This window comes from Ursus maritimus, unplaced genomic scaffold (genome assembly GCF_017311325.1).
Source record: "Ursus maritimus isolate PB19 unplaced genomic scaffold, ASM1731132v1 scaffold_7, whole genome shotgun sequence".
Classification (NCBI taxonomy): Eukaryota; Metazoa; Chordata; class Mammalia; order Carnivora; family Ursidae; genus Ursus; species Ursus maritimus.
In genome coordinates, this window is record NW_024426885.1 from 39,477,084 (window position 1) to 39,501,618 (window position 24,535).

The 24,535-nt window shown below is 50.8% G+C and overlaps 1 protein-coding gene across 1 annotated transcript in view; it reads left to right on the plus strand.

Annotated features, from left to right (window-relative positions):
• The first annotated feature begins 272 nt into the window (after positions 1-272).
• DRGX (dorsal root ganglia homeobox) overlaps positions 273-24,535 on the plus strand; it is a 29,059-nt gene continuing 4,796 nt past the window's right edge. Inside the window, exons 1-5 of the mRNA XM_040624624.1 lie at positions 273-306; positions 4,392-4,489; positions 5,393-5,494; positions 8,393-8,571; positions 8,656-8,768. Coding sequence (XP_040480558.1) covers positions 273-306; positions 4,392-4,489; positions 5,393-5,494; positions 8,393-8,571; positions 8,656-8,768 — 526 coding nt within the window. The remainder of the gene's footprint in view (positions 307-4,391; positions 4,490-5,392; positions 5,495-8,392; positions 8,572-8,655; positions 8,769-24,535) is intronic.

Below are 24,535 nucleotides of genomic sequence, written 5' to 3' on the forward strand. Positions count from 1 at the left end.
AGACTGTCCCACGGGGACCGCGCTTGGGACGGCGCTGCCGTGTCGCCTCCAGTCCCCACAGTGGGCTGAGGGCATTGGTGGGCGGGGGCGGGGGTGGTGGCTTCCGGGAGGACGGCGCCCAGAGCGCACTAGGGCCAGTACGGGGCGCGGGCACAGGGAGACTTAGACTCTATCGCTGTTTGCTTTGCAGCCAGGCCAGAACTACGCGCGCCTTGTCTGTCCAGCGGTCACCCTCCCCAGGCCCCGCCGTCCAGCTGATCCGGCCGTCGGCGATGTTTTATTTCCACTGTCCGCCACAGCTGGAGGGTGAGTAAGCGCCGCGCCTGGGGCCGCTGCGAACCGCCCGGCGGTGGCCAGAAAGCTCCCGAGCGGCGTGGCGGGTGGTGGTTGGGTTCCCGGTCTGCGGGGGTTGCAGCCGCCGGGCGGTGGGTAACTGGTGCCCCTGGCCTCGTCCCTACATCCCACTCCAGCCTTCCGCCCTGTCGCCACCTGCCTCCCACCTCCCTCCCACCTCCCTCCCCGCCTGGGCCGGTTGGCCCCGGGCTATTCGCACAGCAGGGACCCGCTGGGTCCTCCCAGCACAGATGCTGGTGTCACGCCTCTAATCGGGTCTCCCCTGCCCTGGGGGCCGTATCAATCTTTCACGGTGTTTTGCAAACATCCTGAAAAACCAAGGTGAACTAGAGTTGGCGCTCATTATCCTGACACTGACCATGAGCCATGAACGACCCCTGGCTAAGCTACTCTCACTTGAAGCACGGGTCAGCTGTGCTCAGGGAAGCCGTTCTGGACCACAGTGGCCCTCTGGAACTAGGCGGCTCTGCCCACCACCCCGCCAAGTGCCCTGGTGTGGCTCCTCTTCTGTGACTCACTGGGTTTCTTGAGCCCACATGCCAACCCCTCCCCACTCCCAGGGGCAGCCCCCTGGCCAGGGTTTGAGATTTTGGGGGTCTCCATCCCTTAGAAGACATTTTGCCTCAGAGTCCCTCAGGTGGTCTCTGCACTGGATTGTTAGGTGGGAGTCGGTTTGTGAGAAGGGAAGAGCTTGGCCCTCTGGTGCTCCCACACAGGGCCTGGGGGGACCCCCTGGGTGGGCATTAGACAAATGCAAAGCCACACCTTCTGGACTTCCAACAGCACGGTCCTCAGAGCAACAGTCTGCCCCGGGCGATATTCGAACTTTTGTAACGGGGAGCAATACCAGGATTGGCTTTGGCAGCCTACTCCTTTGATTTATTCGTGGGGTGGGAGAATTTTGGAGGCCAGGAAATGGAGGGAAGCATGGGGGAGGGCAAAGGCGGTGAGGCACTGAGGGGCCTCAGACATCAGAGGACCTTGGACACCTTACCTCCAGTTACCTGGAGCAGTAGTGGAGTCTCCGCGGGCCAGCCTGCCCAGGGACTGCAGAAGTTTGTTGTCATCTTAACCATGCAAGCTTTTAAGAGTTCAGCAGAATTTTCTAAAGGAGGCTGAGGATCCATGTTGAAGCCGTGCTAGCTCAGTCAGCATTATAAATAAGAAGGGAAGACCAGGCACTTAGCTGCGTTTCACCTCCTTTAATCTCCAAGGACCCGTGCTGCCCTGTTTTATGAGGTGCACCCCCTGACACTGTACCCCAGGCCTGGAGGGAGACCCTTGGCATGTGTGGAGGACTCACCTTCTCACTTCTGAACCTGGGGTTTGGACTGATGGCTATGACACAGCCCGCTCTTCCGGTTAAAGAGGGGTGGTCCAAAATGTGGGTATTTGGCAGGTGGCGGGCTGCTTAGATAACCTGGGGGAACAGCCCTGGCTGCAGGGTGGGCTGCAGAAGTCACTTAGGGCGAGTCCTGGCCTCGCCTATCACGCCCCTAGTGCACCGAGCTGTTGGCTGCCCACCTTTCCTTGCCATGCCCCAGACACATCCCACCTCAACGCTGACTCTGAGCGCTATGACCAGAAGAAAAGGAGATGTGTCTTTAAGAACCTTTTTATCCCTCTGCAGATGTGTTTCTGAGCCAGTTTTGCAGAAAGTAGTTTTTTTTTTTTTTTTTGTCAGTTTAGTGTTGTTAGGGAGGAGGCGAGCTGCTGTGCATGGAGGGGCTGAGAACAGACCTTTGGAATATGACATCTCCCTCAGCCTAGGAGCTTTTTAATTTTTATTCTTTATTAATCTAGAGAGGCATAAAGAAGAAAGTAAAGCATGGCTCATCATCTCACTTCTCAGATAATTTTACTAATATTGAATTAAAAAGTGCTACATATACCTGCTTAGGAAATTCAAGTAGAACAGAAACCTACACATTGAAAAGTGAAATCCCTTCTTCTCCACCTCTTTTTCTAGAGGTACTCCCTATTGTTGGTGTCTTGTGATTCCTTCAAGAAAAACACACTTTTTCTTTCTATACGTTATGCCTTTTTTTATGCTGAGATCATACTGCCACATCCTTTGGGACTTTGCTTTTTTTACTTTGTAACATACATTTTGGGGATTGTTTCATGTCAGTACATACAGATCTACTGATTTCTTTTAAACAGCTGTGTAATATTCCATTATATGTTGTACTGGTGGGAACTTTTTTTTTCCCCTATTGCCATGTTGCCAGGAATGTTCTTCTTTTCCTATTTTGGCATGCTTTCCCTAATTCATAGATTAAATATGTGTATGTGCACTTAAATCTTTGATGAATCCTGTCAAATTACCCTCTAATAAGGCTGCACCAATTAATGCTCCTACAAATGGTTAATGAGCACACACATTTTATTACACTCTTAACCGTACTGGGTATCATTATGCACCTCATTACTTTTTCTGTCAAAATGTTGAAAATAGTAGTTCATTGTTCTGTTTTGTTTAGTTATTGGCAGGGTTTGACATTTTCATATTATCAACATTTCTACTTATTTTTAAGTAAAAAGCCTTTTCTCATGTTTTCCTCTTTTCGATTGGTTCTTATTAATTTGATGGACCGTCAGTCTTTTTTTAGGATTCAATCTGGCACACAACATCTCACTTACAGATATTACGTGCGCACGTTGTGGGAAAGTTTCGGACCAGCAGGTGTGTGTTAGAAGGTTGAAGCAGACGATGTTTGGCGCATCTCAGAGCCCGCAATCCATCCTCACCAATCAAAGAGAGACAATTTGGTTTCCTGCAAAATAATGGGAATAAGGCTGCTTTGAGGCTGTCCCTTTGAAGTTTACAATGAGCTGGAGAGAAATCTTGGTAACTAGGGTTTTGAGGAAGAGAGCAATTTGGATAAGAAGGCTTCAGGAGAGATTGAGGTATTGTGGCAAAGGACATGGCACTGGAGAGCTGGATAATAAGTAGGAGGGACCCCCGTTAGTAGACAGAATTTTAAAAAACCCAGAGGACCCTGCTTCTCTGGGACTGAGGTCTTTCTGAGGGAGGTTGCCTGTGTGGCTGGCCAGCTCCTAATGCCAAACATGTACGCTTTTGAGACCAGAGCCTGTGGCAGGTATGGCATTCACTGGCTAATGGGAACTTGCTCATTTGTTTTTCTAAGAAGCCGTTGTAGGCTGTCGGGTAAATGGCGCATATTCGGAAAATGATCTGAATGCACATTTGGGGCCAAACTCTGTTCTTTTTTAGAGGAGCTTTGGAGGCTGCTGGGGAGGGCGGTGGAAAGGACGCCTTTCTTTTCAGGGAAGTGAGAGCAATGGGTCCTTTATGAGCCTGGCCAGAGGGTGGGGTGCCCTTTGAGAGTGGCCCTGCCTAGGTCTGCTTGGAATTCAGCACACTAGCGATTGGTGCAGACCTCTTGTTAATTGACATCAATATAACAGATCCACTATGGTGCTGATGAGCTGTGACCAACAGTAATTAATATTCATTTATAAACTTCTTACCTCCTTGTGTCCTGAAGTTCTAGGAGAAATGTGCAGTGAAAGCTCTTGGCATTTTCTTTCCTCCCCCACCCCCAGCCATTCAGCCTTGTTGTTTATAGAAACAAGGGAAAGTAAACTCCCAGGTGAGCAAATGGAGCCGTGGAGGCTTCTATGAAAGAATCCGAGGGAGGGGCTGAGATCAAGGCACACTGGACGCAGGTGCAGCTGGAAACCAAAGGGCAGGTGGAGGTTCTGCCCCACGCCAGTGATTCTTCCTGGCACCGAGCCCAGAATTTCACAAGGAGCAGATTTGGCCTTCTTGGGGGAGAAGGTTGCCACCTGCCCTATGAAATAAGCATAGTTGGGCCTAAAGTCAAAGGTTACTGGGGAGAGAGAGCACAAGAGAGTGGAAGAGAAGGGGCCCCCGTGAGAGCTGCAGAGAAAGATGCTCTGGGACAGACAGGGCTGTGCCTGGAGGTGCGTCCGAACGAGCAGGTGTGTCCGGGGTTGGTGTGAGGACAGGGAGGCCCTCCGGTCTGGCTGACTCAGTTTGCTCCCAGCAGGCACCGCACCCTTCGGCAACCACTCTCCAGGAGATTTCGATGATGGGTTTCTGCGCAGAAAACAGCGCCGGAACCGGACGACGTTCACCCTTCAGCAGGTAAGGATGGCGTTCCCTTTCTGAGAGCTAGCTACTGCCTGCCTCCCCAAATATCAGAGTTTGAGCAGCAGTTCTTTGTGTTGTAAAATAAAGCCAACTATGGAACCTGGATCTTTCTGTTTTCTTGAACGCTCTCTGTGTCAAGAAATCTGGTTGGGGAGAGGGCAGATGGCTTGGACCTTCGGAGCCCAGACGGGAAGTGGAGGGGCAATAGTGTTTGCTCACATGTGCCTTAGGTTGGTAGTTGGGGGGAACATTTCCACATAAGCAGTATCATCTGAACCTTGAGGAATGCAGGTAGGACATTCTTATCCCCAGTAGATCGACGGGAAGACTGGGGCCCAAGAAACTGACTGATTTGTAGACGGTACAGCCGTCCGTAAATGGAAGGGCTACAAGTGGGACCCGAGTACTGTGTCTCCTGGACCAGGGCTCTTCCCCTTAGATCTGTGCAAACTGGTGCTGTCAGGACGGTGGCCCAAATCCCTCTCGGTAGTTTCCATGGGACCAGCACAGTGAGGGACTCTGCAAGTTGTGTTTGTTCTCCTGTGCCCTATGGGGAAAGCTGTGTGGATGGCTCTGATTCATAAGGCCACCCTTAGAGCCTTTGATTCCTATGAATCTATTTAAATGGAAAAGCATTTGTGCTTCTCTTCTTATTCTTATTTCTTGGGGGAGCCCCGATGTTGATGTCCTTATTGAGTCTTAGCTCCTAAGTCATCCGTGGTTAAAATTTTAATTCTGTGGGATCTTTTCAAAGAGCTCTCTTCTCCGTCTTCCTCCCCTATTTGATCTGTGAAACTACTTCCTCACCGCTCCGCTCCTCGCAAATCTGAAATATGCCTCTGCTTCCTCTCTCCTCGCCACAGCGTCTCACCAGTAAATATTTTTTCCTTTTACTAGCTGGAAGCTCTTGAGGCAGTTTTTGCCCAAACACACTACCCCGATGTCTTCACCAGAGAAGAGCTAGCCATGAAAATAAACCTCACAGAAGCCAGAGTGCAGGTAAACCTTCTTTTTAATTATTTAACTCTCTAATATTAAAACCGGCAAACTTTTTTTTTGACATCATGACTGCAGAGTGCACATTTGGCCAAAGAAAGCAAATGAAGACTATCTGTCATTTTCATGATGCACTTTAATAACATCAACATAATGTGGAATATTAGATTAGGTTGATTAATCGGTCATTCATAATTAACTAGTGATAATGTTCTACACTAATTTGTCCGCGTCTCTAAGGTACTAAATTACATCAATGCACATCCATTTCCTTGCTTTGGAAAAAAAAAAAAAGAGCTGAGATGCTATTCTCAAAGCAGCTCTGACCGCTCTGGGGTAAGGCCGGTCAATTGCAGAGAACTGTGTTTTCAGATGGGAACAGGGTAGGATCTGCTTTCCAGAAATTGCATCATTTCCAACTTTTCCCCTGAACGCGGACTCTTTCAGCGTCGTGGATCCGAAGACCACGTGCAATTTAAAAATCTTTAAAGGGCAGCAGCGAGAGGGCTGCCTCCGAGCTGAGCATGGCCCGTGGTGACTGTCTCTAAGCAGGATTTCTTTTTAGAAGCCACACGGTGATTACGTTTAAGTGCACAGACCCGTCGAGCCCAGCAGATGTGCCCGAGTGCGGGAGGAATGGATTCGCAGCGCCGCCTCTCCGGGAGAGCTATTCTTTGAGCACAATTATATATTCATTTTATTTATGGGGTTTCCTCCATGCTGTTTCTGTTCTTTTTAATGTAGGGGCTTGGGGTTAAGACTATGCAAAGATCTAATTGTAGGAAATATAATAGTTTGCTTTCGGTTCCCCTGGGTCATGTTAGTATCTCTTAAAAACCAATGGCTGAAGAGAGATAATGGAATTCTGAGCAGTAAATTGGGGGTTGTAAACAAATTATTTCCCCTATAATCAGATTATGTGATCCTGATTATTAAATCTGAACATGAATCATTGGTCATATGCGGGCAAATTAAACTGATTATTATTTGGAAATGAAAATCTCCTTTGGCCAGGATGTTGTCTATCCCTTCTTTTTTTAATGTCAGCTTGCCAATAGCTGCCTAAAGACTGAACTGCAAATTGAGATAAATGACACAATTATTGAGCATTCAGAAGTGGAAGATCATAACTTCTCCCTGAAAGGTGCAAGGGTGAGATAGGGGTGGTAACAATTAAGGCTGGGAATTGTTGTTCAGGCTGTTGTTGGCTATTATGCAAACAGACAATGGCTGTGAAGCGTTTGTTTAGTGAGCCTCCGAGTGGGGACGCGGGCTTCGGTGGCGGGAAGGGAGATGTGTTTACATTTATACCCCTTGCTCATTCAAATATGATTAATGTTCTATAAAGCAGGGTCTTAATCGAAGCTGATGTTGTCAAACAATAACTAAATAGGGAAATAAACGACTCCATCATGCTCTTTCCTCAGAAGCAGGCGAACTGTCAGTGCAAAGTCATTAAAATATGATAATGAAAAATAGCTCAATTAAATGTTGTTATAGCTGTGACCTTCATTCAATTAAGACACAAGAAAGTGTCTGCATTTTGCTTTGCATTTAACTGCCCTAAATTTAGAATATAGATAAAATCATTATTCAATGGTTGCTGATATGTGCAATTAAAAGCCAACGAGATTAAAAAAGAAAGAAACCCAGTTAAAGGAGAATGAAAATTCAGAAGTGGGGTGGGCTGGGGGGGCTCAGCCTGGGACCCAGGCTCTCTCCTGGGCCAGTGTGAGGCAGGAGGAGGAGAGGATGCCCCGGGGGAGTGGGAGGGAGGTCTAGCCAAGCCTTTTTTGAAAGCCAGGAATTATCTCCCAGGAGAGGAGGGAAGAGGTTCTGCTGGGTAAAGAGCAGCAGGGTTTCACTGACCTCTGGGAACACCTTGGGCCCCATCTGCCCGGCTGCCATGAGGCTGTCCTTCTGCGGATGCCGTCCTGATTGCCAAGGCTTGAAGAATTCCACACCTGTCTCTAAGAAGGCACTTAGGGCAGGTGAATCGTAAGCCTCCTCCTGACCAGGGATCAGGCTACCGAGTGACTGATTGTTGTGTGTCAGGCAACATGCTCCGTGTTTTTCGTGCATCTCTGTGCAAACAATGCTTGGGGGTGGCCACCATTATTACTAGCAAGGAGTTTGGATCTGGTCCCTAGCCAAGCCACTGGTGTTCAAATCGTGGGTCTGCCGCTTTCTACCTGAATGACCTTGGGCCGGTTAATTAAACTGTCTGTGCTTAGTTTTCTCATCTGTAAAACGGGGATGGACTTACCTGCCTCGTAGGGTCGGGGTGGATTCTAAACCAAACCAGGGCTGACTCCGGAGGCGTTGTGTCTCATGGGTGCACGGGGCTGTCATGTGTCCTGTGCTCAGGACCCGTCCTGAGCTCCATGATGTGTCAGAGACGATTTCACAGGTCTGAGGCCAGACACATTCCAGTGCTCAGGCAAACCTGCCGGAAGAGGGAATGAGTATTTTTGAGGAGGACACCCCAGGGCAGTGTTTTACAAACTGCTGTGATGGTGATGCCCCCTCCCGCTCCCCCAACCATAGGAAATACGTTTCACATCAAATAAATGCACTTGCAATACATCCAGAATGTCCACAGCACTCGAGCCCTTCCTGTGGTGATGCGTTTGGATACTTTCTATGATTTAACATTCATTAAAAAAATGCCTGTCATGCCTTCTACACTGATCTTCTGACCCATCTTTGGGTCTGAAGCTGCAGTCAGAGGGCACTGCTTTGGGAGATCTTTTGGAGAGAGGAGGCTGGGCCCCCACACAGTGCTGCAAGGTGAGCCGTGAGCCCTGGGGTGGGACCCAGGCGTGTGGGTTTGGGTACTGGTTCACTCCTCCTGTCTGATTTTCTGCCTCCATGGGGTGTGCATTTCCACTGCGGACTCAGGTTTGGTTCCAGAACCGAAGGGCCAAATGGAGGAAAACGGAGAGAGGGGCTTCGGACCAAGAGCCCGGAGCCAAGGAGCCCATGGCAGAAGTGACGCCTCCACCCGTGAGAAATATCAATTCCCCGCCCCCGGGGGACCAGGCCCGGAGCAAGAAGGAGGCCCTGGAAGCCCAGCAGAGGTGAGGCTGGCGGGCCCCTGGGGTCTGGAGGCTTGGCAGGTACAGAGGGTTGGGAACTCAGTGTGATTTTCTTTTCTCTAGCAGCCTGGGGAGAACTGTGGGTCCCACAGGACCTTTCTTCCCCTCTTGCTTGCCGGGGACCCTCCTGAACACGGCCACCTACGCCCAGGCCCTGTCGCACGTTGCCTCCCTGAAAGGTACGTTTTGTCTCTGCTGGCTGGTGGGGTGGGGCTGGGGTATTGCTGGCATGGCGCTGTCCCCAAGGGGTTGCAGAGATGGTCTGGCCGTCCTGGTTTTTCAGTTCCGCCCACCCTGTATCTTGGGCTGGTGCGGCTCCTTCTCTCCTTCTGTCAGTCACAGCCAGGGTCGTGAACAGCATCTGTTCCCCCACATGCTGTCTTGTTTGACTTCCACGTGGCCTGAGATTGTAGGCATCACCGCACCGGCTGGGGGCTTGTCTGAGAGGCGGTTGTGTCACAAGGGACGGATCTGTGTTCACAGGTGGCTTCTTCTTCTTCTTGGTAACAGTTTTGGGTTTTAACCTGCATCTCGTGGGTGAGGCCTTGATGGGCAGTTGTCCCAGCTTACGAGGACCGTCCCCATACGTGCAGCGTGCCTGCCCGCCTCCCTGGGGACTCCTGACGTCAGAGGTCTGAAGGGCTTAGCATTGGAGATTTTCTAGGGTTTGCTCTCTTCTTAACAGTTCTTGTTGTCTGAAGGATGCAAACCATTAGGGATGTTTGGTCAGGCCCAGAGAGAGGAGCTCCTTGGGGACTTCTGGGGCATCCCCGATGGATGAATGTGCCCATCCACTGTCTCGCCACTCCTGGCCCCAAACGTACTCCTCGTGTGATGAGGCCGGGAGGCCGTGTGGGCCGGGAGCCGGGCTGGCTTCCACACGGGGTCTGGGGTGGGGACGGTCAGTGCTGCTCTTGGGACTCGTCGGTCCCAGGGGGTCTCGGAGGGGGAGGTACAGGGTAGGCTGTAGGCTTTTTCCAGATAATATAGGCAGTAGGAGGGCCCCTCCTAGACTGTCCCCTGCGTGTTCTGCATTAGGATCTGGGGTCCCCTGCCCTCGAGGGGTCCCCCTCCAGCTGGTAAGTCAGACACACACACACACACACACACACACACACACACAGTGGCAATCTGCTGTGCAAATGTGGTTTCTGGAGGCTGAGTGAGGGCATGAAGTAGCTTCCCTGGGGAGTCTCCAGAAGGGAGGGAAGGGCATTTTAGGCTCAGGGAACAGCACATGTGCAGAGCGTCAGGAGAAGGGAGAACCAGGTTTGTCTGGAGAATGGTTGGTATGGTAGGTGCCCACGGGAGCATGCCCAGGAGTAAGGTGGAGGTGCCCGGCAGGGGCCAACGCTTGAAGGCCCTGCAAGCCATGCTCCTGGGTTTGGATTTTCCTCTGTAGGAGGTGTGGCCCTGAGGCCCAGAGCCACTTCTAGGCCATCCAGGTGGCCGGGCAAATCCCCTCACTTAGACAGCTGGCTCACGTCTTTCCAGCTCTGGGCCCCATGCCCTTCCTCATGCTTCCTTCAGCTCCAGGGCCCGGGTGCTCCAGGGCCCACACAGACCCCCCACAGAGTAGCCTTGGAACATATTCACAGGACACAGTAGGCTGATAGGAAACTACAGAGGTGGAGTCCCAACTGGAAGGGGCTTCTGGAAGGAGATTACCAGTGGGACTGGGTATCGCTTAAGGAACTGGTGGGGGAGAGGAGCAATCCCGTGTCTGTCGGCCACATCCTCTCTGCTTTGCTGCGGCCAGCCAGGCTCCCGAGAGTAACCATCTCTTCTATAAATGTTCTTTGCTTGCCCCACTCCAGCCTCACGAGTTGGAGGTGATTCCCACGTCTCTGCTGCGGCAGCCTGTGGCCGGGCTCTCTGGCTAGCCAAGCTGGGGCCCTGGAGGAGGCCTGCAGTGGCTCGAGGAAGGCCGAGAGGGTCAGGTGGCTGAGCAGCGAGGGCACGGTGTCTGCAGCTGGTGGGCCCAGGGCAGTGGTGAGAGGGAGACAGACAGAGGCTTGTGTCTTCCGAGTTACAACCCAGGACAGAGGCAGGGGCTGGTGACAGGGGCTGGTGAAGGCAAATCTGTCACCCCTCTTCTCCCTTCATCGGGATGTGCTCCCCTCCAGCCCTTCCCTAGACTTTTCTGGCTGGACTCTGACCCTTGGCGCCTGTCCTATGTCTGCCTCATTAGAAGCAGACTTTCCTTTGATGCTGCCTTGGCCGAGGGGGCCGAGGGGTGGAGCTTGGGTGTGTAAGAGCCTGCAGTGGTGACAGGAATCAGTGTGCTCACCAAACTCCGTGTCTCTTTGTGTGTTGTAGTGGCACTTGCTGGGGCAGCCTGTGGGTCCCATGGGAAGGCCTTCCTGACTGCGGTCACGTGCTGGGGCAGGCGCCACGCTCAGATGTCAGGCAGTGAGCGAGGTGAATGTGTGTAGGCATTGTCTTCACTTGACCAAATACTCACTTTTCTTGAGGCACCTAGCCCTCTTGGTCACATGTCATTTTCATACTCTTGAGAAAGGCGCGGGGAAAAGTTCCATTGCTCCACGGCCAGGGGACGTATCTGAGGAGCCTGTTGAGGGGCTGGGCACAGGCGCGGCTGCAGTGGATTTGCCCACTTGGTGGCCAAGTGGGTACGCGGACACAGCATTGCCAGAACGATTGACATTTCTGGAGAAGTTGGACAGCTGGATTTTTATTTGAGATATTTCCTTCTTTTAAATGTGGTCTCCAAGTCTTTAGGCCAAACCCGCATGCAGTTGGTCAGAGCAGTCCGTGGCCTTCCATTGTGCTCTGAGATAACAGCTGGTATTGGTTGGGCGATCTTTGCCTTCTGAAAGTACCTGACCCCATGTGGTGGTACCTCTCTGGGAGCAAGATATTCTGAGCTGGAAGCCTCTGAGTCGGAACTGCCCGGCTCTAGTCCAGGTGGGCTCAGCTTTCCCCGGAGGTGTGCTTGGGGCGCTCGGCCTCCGCCTTAGGACCTGGGTAACAGGTGTGTGCCCACGAGTCAGTTCTAGATGCCCTGGGGTTCAACACCTGATTGTTTTGTGCGACACTGGTAAGTAGTTTGGGGACAGAACAGCTTTTCGTCTCGTGCAACCTTCTCTTCCCAGGCTTCCCCAGGCTCCAAAAATTAAGTGCATAGGCCCAAGAGAGGAGCAACCCCCATGCCAGGACTTCTGGGCAGTGACCTCGCCTCCCTTACCTTAGTGCACCCCCGCAGGTGACTGGGTAAGCAGTGCTGGCAGAGCTAGTGGCCTGAGCCTGGCCTCACCTAAGTGGGAGGAGCTTCATGCCTAGTGGTGCTCGAAGTCACCTGTCTGGGCTTCTAAGCCCATCCTTCTTGTCACAAATGAGAAACTGAAGCTCAGAGGAAGAGAAGTCACTTGCTCACGCATGACTTAGTCAGCTAGGTCTCCTCTTTGGGGTCTGGGCTGCCCTTCACAGGGTCCTGCTGTGCCCTTTCCTCCAGATACCATGTATTCATTCATTCCTCCGGATGGGCACCTGTTGGTAGGGCCTTGGACCCCTACTCTTCTTTTCCCCAGCAAATGAGGACAGCTGTGAGTCCACTGGGTGTGAGCCCTGGGGAGGGGTCTAGATTCACCCAAGACTATCAGAGACCAGGACCATTGTGAGGTGAACACCACAGTCCTTTCCAGCCCGGAGATCCCAACCCACTTCTCCAGGCCTGTGGCAGCTTGCAAATAACCCAGAAGAAAGAAATCGAACACAGTGTCACCTCCCCCAGACTCAAAGCAGCGCTCGTGCCTCCTTCCCTAGGCTCTGTGGTCCTAGGGGGATCGTACGGCCCTGGGCTGAAGACAGCAGGTATCCAGGGTAGGCCACTGAGGTTCTGGCCCAACCCTAGACAGCACCAGGGTGCCCCTCCCCCGAGACTCCAGACCTGCAGCTCCAGACCAGGGCCCGAGCATCTAAGCCAGAGCTGCTGTGTGCCGCCGCCGAAAGCGGGCCAGAGTGTGAAGACAAGGCAGGGCTCTCAGTGCTCCTGGGCAGGCTCAGTCCTCCCGGGAGGCATAGGGAGCACCTCAGCTACTGCTCCCAGAGCTAGCTGCCCGGAGAGCATTGTGTATGGTTACAAGGCCAAGGACTCTGAGCTGGGGGGCCCGGTCTTTTGGTTCCAGGCGTTGTTGTGACAGATGTGAAGTCCTTGCCTGGGAAATGTGAAGAGAGCCAGCAGGGGTGTTTGTGGGAAAGCTTGGGGTTTGCTGGGGTACAGTTTGCTTACGGTTCCTATAAGTAGCAGCCCTTGAGGGCTGTTTGTCCTTGAACGTAGTTTTATGGCTATTCCCCTGCCTGGAAATTTTTTGCCTTTGAGTGTGTTCTGAAAACAGGAGCACTCTTGGAAGACGGGCTGTCAGCTCCTTGAGCGGGCTACACTGGGGGAAGGGAAAGGGCACGCAGGGACCTTAGATGTAGAGGGAATGCGCTCCGGGGCCCCCCACAGTGTTGGGCTCCCAGAATACAGAGCCAAGCCCGGGCTCCAGCATGAATGGGGTGGACAGGCTGGGCCCTAGAAGCTCCGTGGCTGTGGCCAGTGGGTGTGGACTCTGCTTCTTTATCTTTGGATGATGGGGGGAAGTGGCACCTCGGTGGGGTGGGAGCAGGTCTCTCAGCCCCTATGCTGAGCTTGGGTATACAGACTGAGAAGTCAGAAGCAGAAGACTCTGGAATATGGTTTTCTCCAGAAATTAGAAGAAGTGATTTTCATTCCTTGGAGATACCTGTTGAAAGTGGGGGTCTGGGGTTTGGCAGCAGCTAGAGAGCTGGGGAAACCAAGATCAGACTGAAAATTACCCCAGTATTTGGACAATCCACACAGCTCGGAATTGCCAAAGCAGTGAAGCTTGACTTGGTGCTTCTGCCTCAGGCCAGGGAGCGAGTGCAGACCGTCTAGAGCTTTGACCTCTGCCACACTACATCATCCTGTGGTGGGGGATGGGCTCTGCTGCCAGCCAGGTCCTGGGGCCAGGTCCGGGTAGCTGAGACATAGCTCCAGGGACGGGGTCCTGGGGATGCCCATTCAGCAGGCTCAGTGTTGGGAGTGTGTGAGGCGCCGTGCATGTGGAGGGCTGTGTCTGGATAGGTCAGCAGGGCTACTCAGGCAGTAGGGAGCTGGGGAAGAGTGGGAGGTGGGGGTGGCACCCTTGAAGGGCTGGAGGTCACGGCCCCTCTGGGGTGGCGGGTCAAGCAGAGTGTCCATATGTGGAGATGAGGCCGACTAGCCTCCAGGTTGCCGGGCAGGCTCCCGAATGGGCATTGGGCTGTGCCCATCAGGGAATGGGGCAGCTGGCTACCTCCGGCCTGGAAACTGCCCGCTGGGGACAGAGAGACGTAATTGAAAACCAGGCACTTGTGAGGGTTTCCTCCTTTAATTATCCTTTAATTATCAAGCAGCCGACCAGCCCAGTGGCCTCAAGCAAGGGCTCTGGGGTGGCCTGCCTGGTGTTCTTCCATTCCCTAGCTGTGGACGTCGTGCGTACAGCCCTGGGGGTCTCTGTCTTTGCTCCTCATCTCTAAGACGGGGGTCTTGATCATAGTAAGCCTGAGGTCCTCGAACTGAATGAGAAGCGCAGGAGCTAGAACACCTGCGGCTCTTGGAACAGTGTGTGGCACCTGAGAGGTACTCCGTAAATACCGGCGTTATTAACCGGATCCCTCCGTTCTCGGCTCCAAGTCTCCGGGTCCCACTCACCTTTAAAGGAGCCAGAGACACTTCTGCGTCTTCCAAACATCTCCCATTTCTCTGACCTTTATTGTAGCTGTGACTTACCTTTCCCTTGCACCTTTTATCGTTCCAAATTTGGCCACGATGGGGGGTTCCTTCCTGTCCCTGGTAGGATTTCCTGGGCAGGACACCCATTCCTTCCCTGGGGCTTCACGGGGCAGTGATGCGTTCTGTACTTCGGGATGTTCAGAGAGGACCCATGGTGGCCAGGTTGCATGCAGCTAGTGTGTTTCCTTACCGAGTATTCCATGGACACTCTCGAATAAAAAGGCAGCAGGACCCTACCCCATGCAGGGAGGGTTTGCGTAACAGTAATGGGTGTCCAGAGAAAAAGCCTTTGCAACACAAAGAATTTTCCTGTGCTATCTTAATGGCCAGGCTTGTGTTCACAATTCATTAATGCAGAGGAGGTTATTAATGGCTGAGGGAGGCGCTTGGGTTTGTTCCGGGGAAGTGCTGGCCACAGGAGGAGCGTGATGGGGGCAGGAGAGCCACAGTCAGCGGAGGCCCCTCTCCCTTGTGCACTTAGCCCGGCTGCCTCTAACCTGTGACTGGGAGAGCTGGGTGTGAGGTGGAAACGAATTACAGCTGCCAGGGGAGAGCTTTCATAACTCAGTCTGTGCTCACGCTGGGGGATCTCGGTCACTCTCCTGCGCTGGGTGGGGACATCGGGCCAACTTTCCCAAAGTGGAGGGTGCAGGAGGGAGGGTAGGGCAAGGTGGGCCATAGGGGTGCCCAGTCCTTAGAGTCAGGCCTGGGCGGGGGCAACAGCAGCAGAGCAAAGGAATGAGGTCTGACTTCTTCTTACCCTCCCCTCCCCTCCTGGGGAGCTGAGGTGGCCCCAGCCATCCCACACCAGAGGGGCTGGAGGCAGACAAGCCTGCTCCCACCTCCCCGGCAGAGCTGCCGGGATCGGGCCTCGCAGGTTGTGAGGACTCAGGAGGTGTTATGTGCCAGTCTCTTGCTCCATGTTGGCATGCCGTAGGCGCTCAATAGCTGCTAGCAATTGGAATTGCAGTCCCGGTCCTGCACTCTGTGTGTGTGTGTGTGTGTGTGTGTGTGTGTGTGTGTGTGTGAGGACCAGCAGGAGGAGAGGGGCAGGGAGTCCAGTGCTGGGGCAGGGTCTGGCCACATCCTTCCAGAGAGCAAGGCCCTTCGTTAATCAAGAATGTGCCCTCCCTTCTTCGCACTGGCCTTGGCCTTGGGCTCAGGCCAAGATAAAGTGTCCAGACTCTGGGACTGAGAAGGCTTTATTGCCCAATAAACATCTGCCCACCAAGGCTAAACTCCGAGCTGGAGGTAGCCTCTTCCTTCTGCAACATCTTCCCTCTGTTCCTCTTTAATCACTTTTTCCTTTGTGTTGCTTGAAAAAAAAACACCATTAAAAATCACTGAAAATTATTTTATTTTATTTTATTTATTTTTTTAAAAAATATTTTATTTATTCATTTGACAGAGACAGCCAGCGAGAGAGGGAACACAAGCAGGGGGAATGGGAGAGGAAGAAGCAGGCTCCCAGCGGAGGAGCCTGATGTGGGACTCGATCCCAGAATGCTGGGATCACGCCCTGAGCTGAAGGCAGACATTTAACGACTGAGCCACCCAGGCGCCCCTGAAAATTATTTTATTATGAAATATAATATTCGTTAGAAAAATTCATAAAACATGCAGCTAGAGTTTAGTGACCCATTGTAAGCACCTATGTGATCACCCTCCGGGACTTCGCCTGCACCCCAGCAGCTCCCCAGTCCCGGGCCCCTTTGTCCTCCCCCTAAACTGGAGCACTATGCCGACTTTTGCCAACCACTAAGGAGGCATTCTGAAACACTGTTATGCAGGCTGGACTTTTTTGAACTTTACGTATAAATGCAGTCATACAGAACAGAGTCTTCGCGTCTGCGGCTTTGGCTCAGCGCTCTGTCTGGGATATCTGTTCATGTAATTAGGTTCCGTGGTGGATTCTGTAGGACGTGTGTAAGATCAGGCCATCTGCAGAGAAAGACAGCTGCTCTCTTCCTTTCAAATCCTTATGCTTTTTCTCTCTTCTTGTCTGTGCCAGCCAGGGCCGCTAGCACAGCACTGGGTAGAAGTAGTGACAACGGGCCTCCTTTCCTCATTCTGGTTCTTTTATAACAGCTTTCTTGAGATGTCATTCACACGCCGTACCGTGCATCCACAGACGTATACGGCTCAGTGAATTTCAGTGTACTCAGTGACTGGTGCAGCCATCACCAGGATCAACCTCCGAACGTTTTCATCACTTGTACCTACGCTCAGTCACTTCCCGCTGCTCCCCACACTCCCAGCCTCAGGGCACCACGGATCTTGTGGTCTCTAGTGGTCGTGAACGCGTTTGCTGTTTGCAACCGTGGACTTTGTATAGGAATGGGATCATACGATATGTGGGCTTCGAGACCGACCCTGGCCTATTCTTTTTTTTTTTTTTAAGATTTTATTTATTTATTTGACAGAGAGAGAGACAGCCAACGAGAGAGGGAACACAAGCAGGGGGAGTGGGAGAGGAAGAAGCAGGCTCCTAGCGGAGGAGCCTGATGTGGGGCTCGATCCCATAACGCCAGGATCACACCCTGAGGCAAAGGCAGACGCTTAACCGCTGTGCCACCCAGGCGCCCCAACCCTGGCCTATTCTTGATCTCAGGGTTTCACCGTCAAGTTTGTTGTTTTTCCGTTTTGTGTTGTTTTAGGTAGCCTTTATCAAGTAAAGAGAGTGTCTTCTTGCCTTGGTTTTCTAAGAGTTTTATTTTAATTATTATTTAAAAAATCATAAATGTGAATGAATGTTGAATTTCATTGAATAGTTTTTCTGCTGCTTGTTGAGGGGATCACGTGATTTTTCTTTCTCAGTGTATTAATACAGTAAGTTACGTTGATTGATTTTTTAATGTTAATCCAACTGTGCGTTCCTGGAATAAACCCAAATTAGATGCGATGTGTCATCCTTCTTGTACGGAGCTGGATTCGGTTTACTAGTTCTTTGTTCAGGGGTTTTGTATCTTTGATCACGGGGAGATTGGCTTGGGATTTTCTTAGAATTCCCATTCCAGGTGTTAGTATTGTTTCACTTTTCCCCAAAACCGAGTATAATAAAAGCAGCAGTAGAACTGCCCAGCTAATTTATTATCTCTCCTGATTCCGAGGCCTGGCTGGGCTCAGCCAGGCAGTTCTGTTGCTGCTTTGGTCTGGGCTCTGTCACGAGGTTGCGGTCACGTGGCCGCTGGGGCCGGTACCTGCAACATGGTAGCGCTTCCGTGTCTGGGGCTTTGGCGGCGATGCTGGGAGGCGGGGAGCTCTCTTTGTCTCACTTCCCGTGGTGAGCTTGGGGTGGGGTTGAATGTCGGTTGATTCCCAAGAGTGGAAAAGCAGAAGATGCCAGACTTTCCTAAGGCTTATGGCTACAGCAGGCACAGTGCTGTTTCTGATGCCTTCTGTCGATTTAAGCTGGTCACAGGGCCAACCCGGACTTGCATGGAGGGGCTGCACACAGGTGTGAAAGCTAGGAGGCTGGCTCACTGAAGGTCCTCTTTGGAGACTGACACAGGTATTGAGGTTACTCTGGCACCGTGATTTGAATTGGGGTTTGTTTTTGAACCTATCTTGCTTCCCAATCCCGACTACAAGCACTTTAAGGGTGCTGGCCATCTGACTCAGGTCCTTCCAAGCCACTCACCTCAGCCCCAAATACTGAGTCTGGTGCAGAGTAAATGGTAATGAGGTTTGGGTAAGGGAGGAAAAAGCAGGTGATGCTGCTGTGGGTGTGGGAGACTGGCCTCACTAGCCTGCAGGGCTGGCCCCCCTTTGGACCCCAGAAACAACTGGGCCCTCCTGTTGTTCATTCAGCACCCACTACGTGCCCAGCTTTGTCAGACTCTAAACCAGAGGCCAAACCTCTGGTGATGAATTAGACACATCCCGACCTTAAGGGATTCACAGGCCAAGGGTGGGCTTGGAGAGACAGTCAACAAAGAATTCTATCTCATGTGACACCGTCATGTGCTCTCGTAGAGGCCAACAAGGGCAGGCAAGGTGTGGGGGAAGCCCTGAGGAGGGAGGGCATTTTTCCCTGCAGGAATAAGGAAGCTTTTTCAGAGGTGATGTTTCAGTTGGGCTTGAAGGAAGCATAGGACTTGTCTGGAGGGTGAGGGGACCCCAGGCAAGAAAACAGCATGAGCAAAGGCACTGAGGCAGTGAGGCCTAGTGTGTTGAGGAAAGGGCAAAGCATGAGGTTGGTTGGGGCCATATTCCCAGGAGAGGATGGCATGGCCTCAAGTTGAGCCCAAGGGGCAGAAGGTAGTCACTTCTTATGGGAAAAGTGGTTGGGTCAACCGTAGCCTTCTCCATGGCTTGTTGATGTCAGGAAGACAGGGGTAGAGAATCCCAGTGCTTAAGATTTGTAAGATTTGTAAGATTTCATTTCATGTGAAATGAAAAAGAACTCATTTTCTTGATGAGTATGTTACCATTCCAGGATCTGGTGGGGAAACTGAGGCCCAGAGAGGGGATAGGACTTCCCAAGGTCACGTAGTACATCTGTCAGGAGTCGGACAAGCCAGGGACCCAGGTGTCCCATCGTCCAGCTCTCCACGCCCTGTATTGATTCTGTTCCTTTTACAGGCACCTGCTGTCATTCTCTGGCTTTAAAAACTGCAACTCACTTTCCAGAAGCCATTTCCTATGGGTGCTGATGGGTTTGCCCTTCCTGCTAATCAATGGGGCCCTGGAGTGTGGGGAGCTGAGCAGAAGTTTCTGGCTTGTGCCCAGAGGCAGTGGGAGAAGCAGCCTGCCCATCGAAGGAGGGAGGGCAGTGCTAACTGGCATCGGACTGCCCAGAACGCATGTCCCTGCTGCTCCCTGGGTTGTGCCAGGACCCTTGGATCTGGGTGTTGTCATTTTCTGTTTGCCCCTCCAGAGACATCCAAGCAGAAAGGGGACCCAGGCACTGGCCCTGAGACTGTCACAGCACGAGGAATGTTTGGCCGAGCTGCCTCCCATCAAGGAGCATTTGCTGAGCAAATGAACAGATGCCAAGACAGAGGGTGTAGGAGCGGTGGGTGGCGTTGACGGGGTGGGACTTGGCGTCAAATCTAGCAGAATAACCTGCCGAATTAACCTGGGGATTTTGACATGAATCAGATTGAGCAACTTTGCCATGAGCACTGTTTCTCTCCACGAGGTACCGGGGAAGTTTAGAACCTGGGAGATGGTAACTCTGAGGACCTTATAAAGTATGCCAGCTCAGTCAGGAAGCAGAGACTCCTCCTCCCTTTCTTCCTTCCCCAAATAGTCAGTGTTTGTTTTTTTACCGAAACGGGACATTTCAGGTCTGGCATCAGGAGTATAGGGGTGAGAGTGGGTGAAGGGCGCTTACGGCAAGTTTGGGACGTGAGCTGGGTACAAAATAAACACAACTCATGGTCAAAGGCAATATACACTGTAAAATGGAGGTGGGAGGAAGCACGTCAGGGGTTCTGAGGTAGGAGACATTTGGGTTCATGAATTTGACCTTGTGCACTTAATTATTGGTGATCGCACATAACCACGGCATCTAGAAATCTGTGCTTCAGTGCGGTAGGCATCTACCAACCCCACTCACATAGTCTTGTGAACGACGAGGGGCTGGTATTACAAATCACAAAATATATTATCTATCTATCTATCTATCTATCTATCTATCTATCTATCTATCTATCTATTATCTATCTATCTATCTATCTATCTATCTATCTATCTATCATCTATCTATCTATCTATCCATCCATCAAAAGACATGAACTATGGTATTTGTGTTAAAGGTTTCATAAACCCACACACTCATTTCCTTGTTCGATTCTGTTACCCGTAACCTGAACGTTCAACAAGAAATCAGTGTGCAAGAGGTGTACTTGTAACCAAAATTGTAGTTCATGTGCCTTTATGATGAAAATGTGCTATTGGCAGAGACGAGACAGAACTAACTTAATTTTTCCTGTCAGTCTCTATAGTAGGTCAATTAAACTGCCAAGGAGATCAAATATTTCAGGCTGTATTTATTACATTAAGTATTTATGTTCAGGCCAAGCCTTTAAAGCATGATGTCATATAGGAATGGAGGCCGATTAGATCAATTCACCAGAATTTGCTGTAACTTAATGGAAATCTAATTGCGTGTTTTAATTTAGCGTCCAGGAGGTAGTATGTTCTCCAAACAAAACCATTTTCAGGCTGCATTTAAGGGCCAGATGGCTCCAGTGGAGACGGTGGTGATGGCACATTTTGGTAGGGCCAGAGGGAAGAGGTTGTGGTCCTTTAGGGGGTTCGTCTGCTGGCGGGTTGTTCATACCCCACGCAAAGGGACTTGCTAACCTTGAACCCCACAGAACGGGAGATGGACCGAGTGTTCCTGACGAGTTTTCCATGGGCTTCGTCCACACCAGGCTCACTGGTCAGGGTAGACCGAGGCCGTTAGCAGGTAAGGAGCTGCAGCTGGGTGCTGAGGACGCGGCCCTTATGCCTTGGCAGTTTCAGTGGGACTCCGTCCTAAAGGAGAGCATCTATTCTCCTCATCTGAAAGGGAGAAGGCTGGGAATCACAAGGCACAGAAAGGACACCATTTTCATGACATTAATACCTGGTCAGGATAGAAAGAGTGGGAAACACAATAAAACACAAAGAAAAATATAAAAATCACTCAAACCTTAGTACCCGGAATAAACCACTGTGACTATTTGGTTTTGGTATATTTGTTTTCTTCCCATCTATAAATACATATCTCTAATGAATTCATGTATTTTATGACTTATTTAGAAATGAAAGATTTTAAACCCAGAAGTTGAAGTTTATCCATATTTTCTACTTGTATATTTTTATGTGTATTGTAGCTACGATCCCACTGGATATGGCGTCTAACCATATGTACATATGCACATGTGCATGTATTAGGTATACACGCAACGCATACAGACATGTACCAAAATGGAATCCCATTGCCTTCATTGTTTCTTAACCTACTTTTTACACTTAATATTTCATTATTTTATGTCATCATGATTAATATTTTCATGGCACTAAGTAGCCTTCCATAATATAATTTTGTCATAGCCCTAGTGTGTTCTCTGTGGGTGACTATAACTTATTCAGTCCGTCCCCGATTATTGGGCCAGGAGGTTAGTCACAGTTACAGTCACCATAGGCCACACTGGCTTGACTTACTTTGTAGCTAATTTAATTTTTAGTCCATTCATGATTTATACCTTTTTGATAGATTAAAAAAAAAAAAGGGAAAAACCCCCTAGAGCCCCAACTCTGGAGATCAAGTAATTAAAAAATGACACTTTTTAAGTTTGTCTTACTCCTCAACATTCTGTTGGCGGAATACGTTATTTTAGTTTTTGGTCTGATGGGAAAGGCTCCACTGAGGAAGCAGGACAGCCGTGGACACAGAGTGGCCGTCGGTCGGGCATCTCACGGGGGCGGGAACAGAGCTGGGGGATGCTCCCCGCACACTCTCCGGCAGTGGCAGAGCTCACGGCTCATCCGGGGTGTCCCAGGGGGCTGCTCACAAGGCCAGCTCTTCAGTGGGGGGCTGAAATGAATCGGTAATTGGAATAAGTTGTGAATTGTGACTTAGAATTATCCTTCAATTTGTATGGGGCTATGGAAATAGTAATTGCTTGAGGCCTTAGTACTGGGTGTGCTATGGAATGTCTCCCAAAGGTGGGTGAATCACCTCCCCTCTGGGATGAGGAACCGGAAGTGTGCAAAGATGGTGAGAAACCCCATGACTGGTGAACAGCGGGGCCGGGGGCCAAACTTCAAATCCCACTTTCTTCTGCCTCAGAGGCAGGTTGCATCTGTTTTCAGGCCCCAGGGATGGCCAGCTATTGTTCTCATTTTATGGAATCTTGATAATGGATGACTTAATTTTGGGGTAGACATTTTCCTGAGGGTCAACCTCCCTGACATAATAAAGGGGGGTGTGTGGCCCCTCTTGTGGCTGGCTCAGTGTCTTGCCATCACTAACAGTCACAGGCTGGGGGCAGTTGTCAAGACACTTTCGGGAGTCCTCTCTCTGTGACGGTTGCTGCTGGGGGTCAGAGCAGTGGGGCCATGCTGAGGTGGACCCCTTTGTTTGCTTGGCCTGGTACCGGATGGCTCCAGGTTACTGTGCATTTTGAGTCTTTTGCCTGCCCTAAGTTTTTGTGTCTTTTCTCAATATTTCCCATCAGTGCATCTGCCATTAGCAGGCACGTTTCTCTCTAGTTTGTCTTTTTTTTTTTTTTTAAAGATTGACAGAGATAGGGCCAGAGAGCCTGATGTGGGGCTCGATCCCAGATCGCCGGGATCACGCCCTGAGCCGAAGGCAGACGCTTAACCGCTTAACCGCTGTGCCACCCAGGCGCCCCCTCTCTAGTTTGTCTTAGTCTTTTAAACCAAACCATTTATGTTAGAAGTGCACTTGAAAGAATCGTTAAGTACTCTGGTGAGGGCCTTGAGGATGGCTTTTCAGGGGCCAAGTGCAGGCGCTTTGGGGTCTGGGTTTTTACTCGGTAACTACTGGTTCATCTGCCGTGCTGAGCACCCCAGAGGACGAATCTCCATTTTGTTTCTTCTGGTTTTTAGTCAGGGTCCAGGCCACTGAAGCTGTTTGGGCAGGAGGCACCTGGTGAAACCTGGTGATGCTATTGGTACTGAGGAATCATGAAGAAATCAGGAGTGAGTTTTATGAGAATCCTCTTCGTGGAAATCATTTTTTTCTTTGTTAAAAAAGGGTGATAGGAGGTAAGGGAGATGCTGGTGGTTGGACAATTTAAGTTCTATCACCATCAGTTGAAATTCTGAAAATGAAGGAAAATGAAATGAAGAACTCAACTTTATAATTCACATCCCATTCTAAAACCACTCCTTTTTTGTTGGAAGGGATTTAAAGCCTTTTCTCGTCCAACAGCCCATATTGTGCGTGAAGATTCTCTAACGTCCTGTCAAGGGGGCTTCAGGGTATGACGACCAGGAACCGAGCAAGCCCTCTGCATATGCATAGTATGTGATGGTAAAGAAAGAAAAACTCCCCTTTTTTCCATACTTCTGCCCATTGCTTCTATTTCACCCCCCTGCACAGAGAGATAGTTGGAGACAGTTACCTTGTGTCCATTGTGCCCTGAGGTCAGCTCAGCTAAGTAGCCCCAGGTCTTCCATTTTTCACTTCTCTCTCCTCTCTTCCCTCCCCCCTTCCTCCCCTCTCCCCTCCCCCTAGTCTGATGATCTGACCATGACAGAGGGGAGAAAGAATTTATCCTCCTTTTCCCCACAGGTTCTGCCTCTGTTAAGGCAACCCATAACCATATGTTGTCTCAGTGAGCTTACTGAGAAGTCATATCGACCACATGCTCCACTGAGCCGCAGAGGGTACATCCCCCTCTGTACCGTTGGATCCTTGGGCACAGATCATAGACTTTACACCTTTCCCTGATAAATGTTGGCGCATTAGGTTTGTCTCCTTGTTTGATTTCGATCTTGTTTGTCGTACAGTTGCCTGTCTTGCCCATATCTGCATTCTGGACCAGCATATCTTCCATGTTCCCATCCAAGTAAGGGTAGGGCAAAGACAGTGATTTCCAATGGTTGGCATTCCTCGATGTGGCTGTTTGGACTTGGGGTGTAGATGAGGAAAGAGGATGACATCTGCCAGGGACTGTATGCCAAAGAATCTTGTTGGCCTGAGTGCATGTCTCCTAATCTGCTGTCCTGCTGTGGAAATGCCCACCCAACAGGCATGGCGCTGAGTCTGGGGCAGAGGCCCGGCTCAAGGGAGGTATACAAACCATGCATTGCTTCCTTAGCCAAAGACACAACTGGAGGGGTGGGTTGAGGCCCTTAGCCCATGGATGTGAGGTGGTATGTGGCTGGGGTGGGACCACTTGGCCTGAAGGACTTTGGAGGTTCTCATCCCCTGGAGGAGCCGTAAATGAGTCTCGACAGCCATGGGCAATCCTCGTGATCCTGATGACCTTGACCCAAACTCTCTTTTGGCTCTTACAGTTTTAATTAAAAAATTTATTTTGCTTTATCTTATTTTTAATTGTGATAAAATATGTAGGAGATAAAATTGATCATCTTAACTCTAAGCATACAGTCCAAAAGTATTCAATACGTTCCTTTTGTTGGACAACCACCACCACCATCCATCTCCAGAACTTTTTC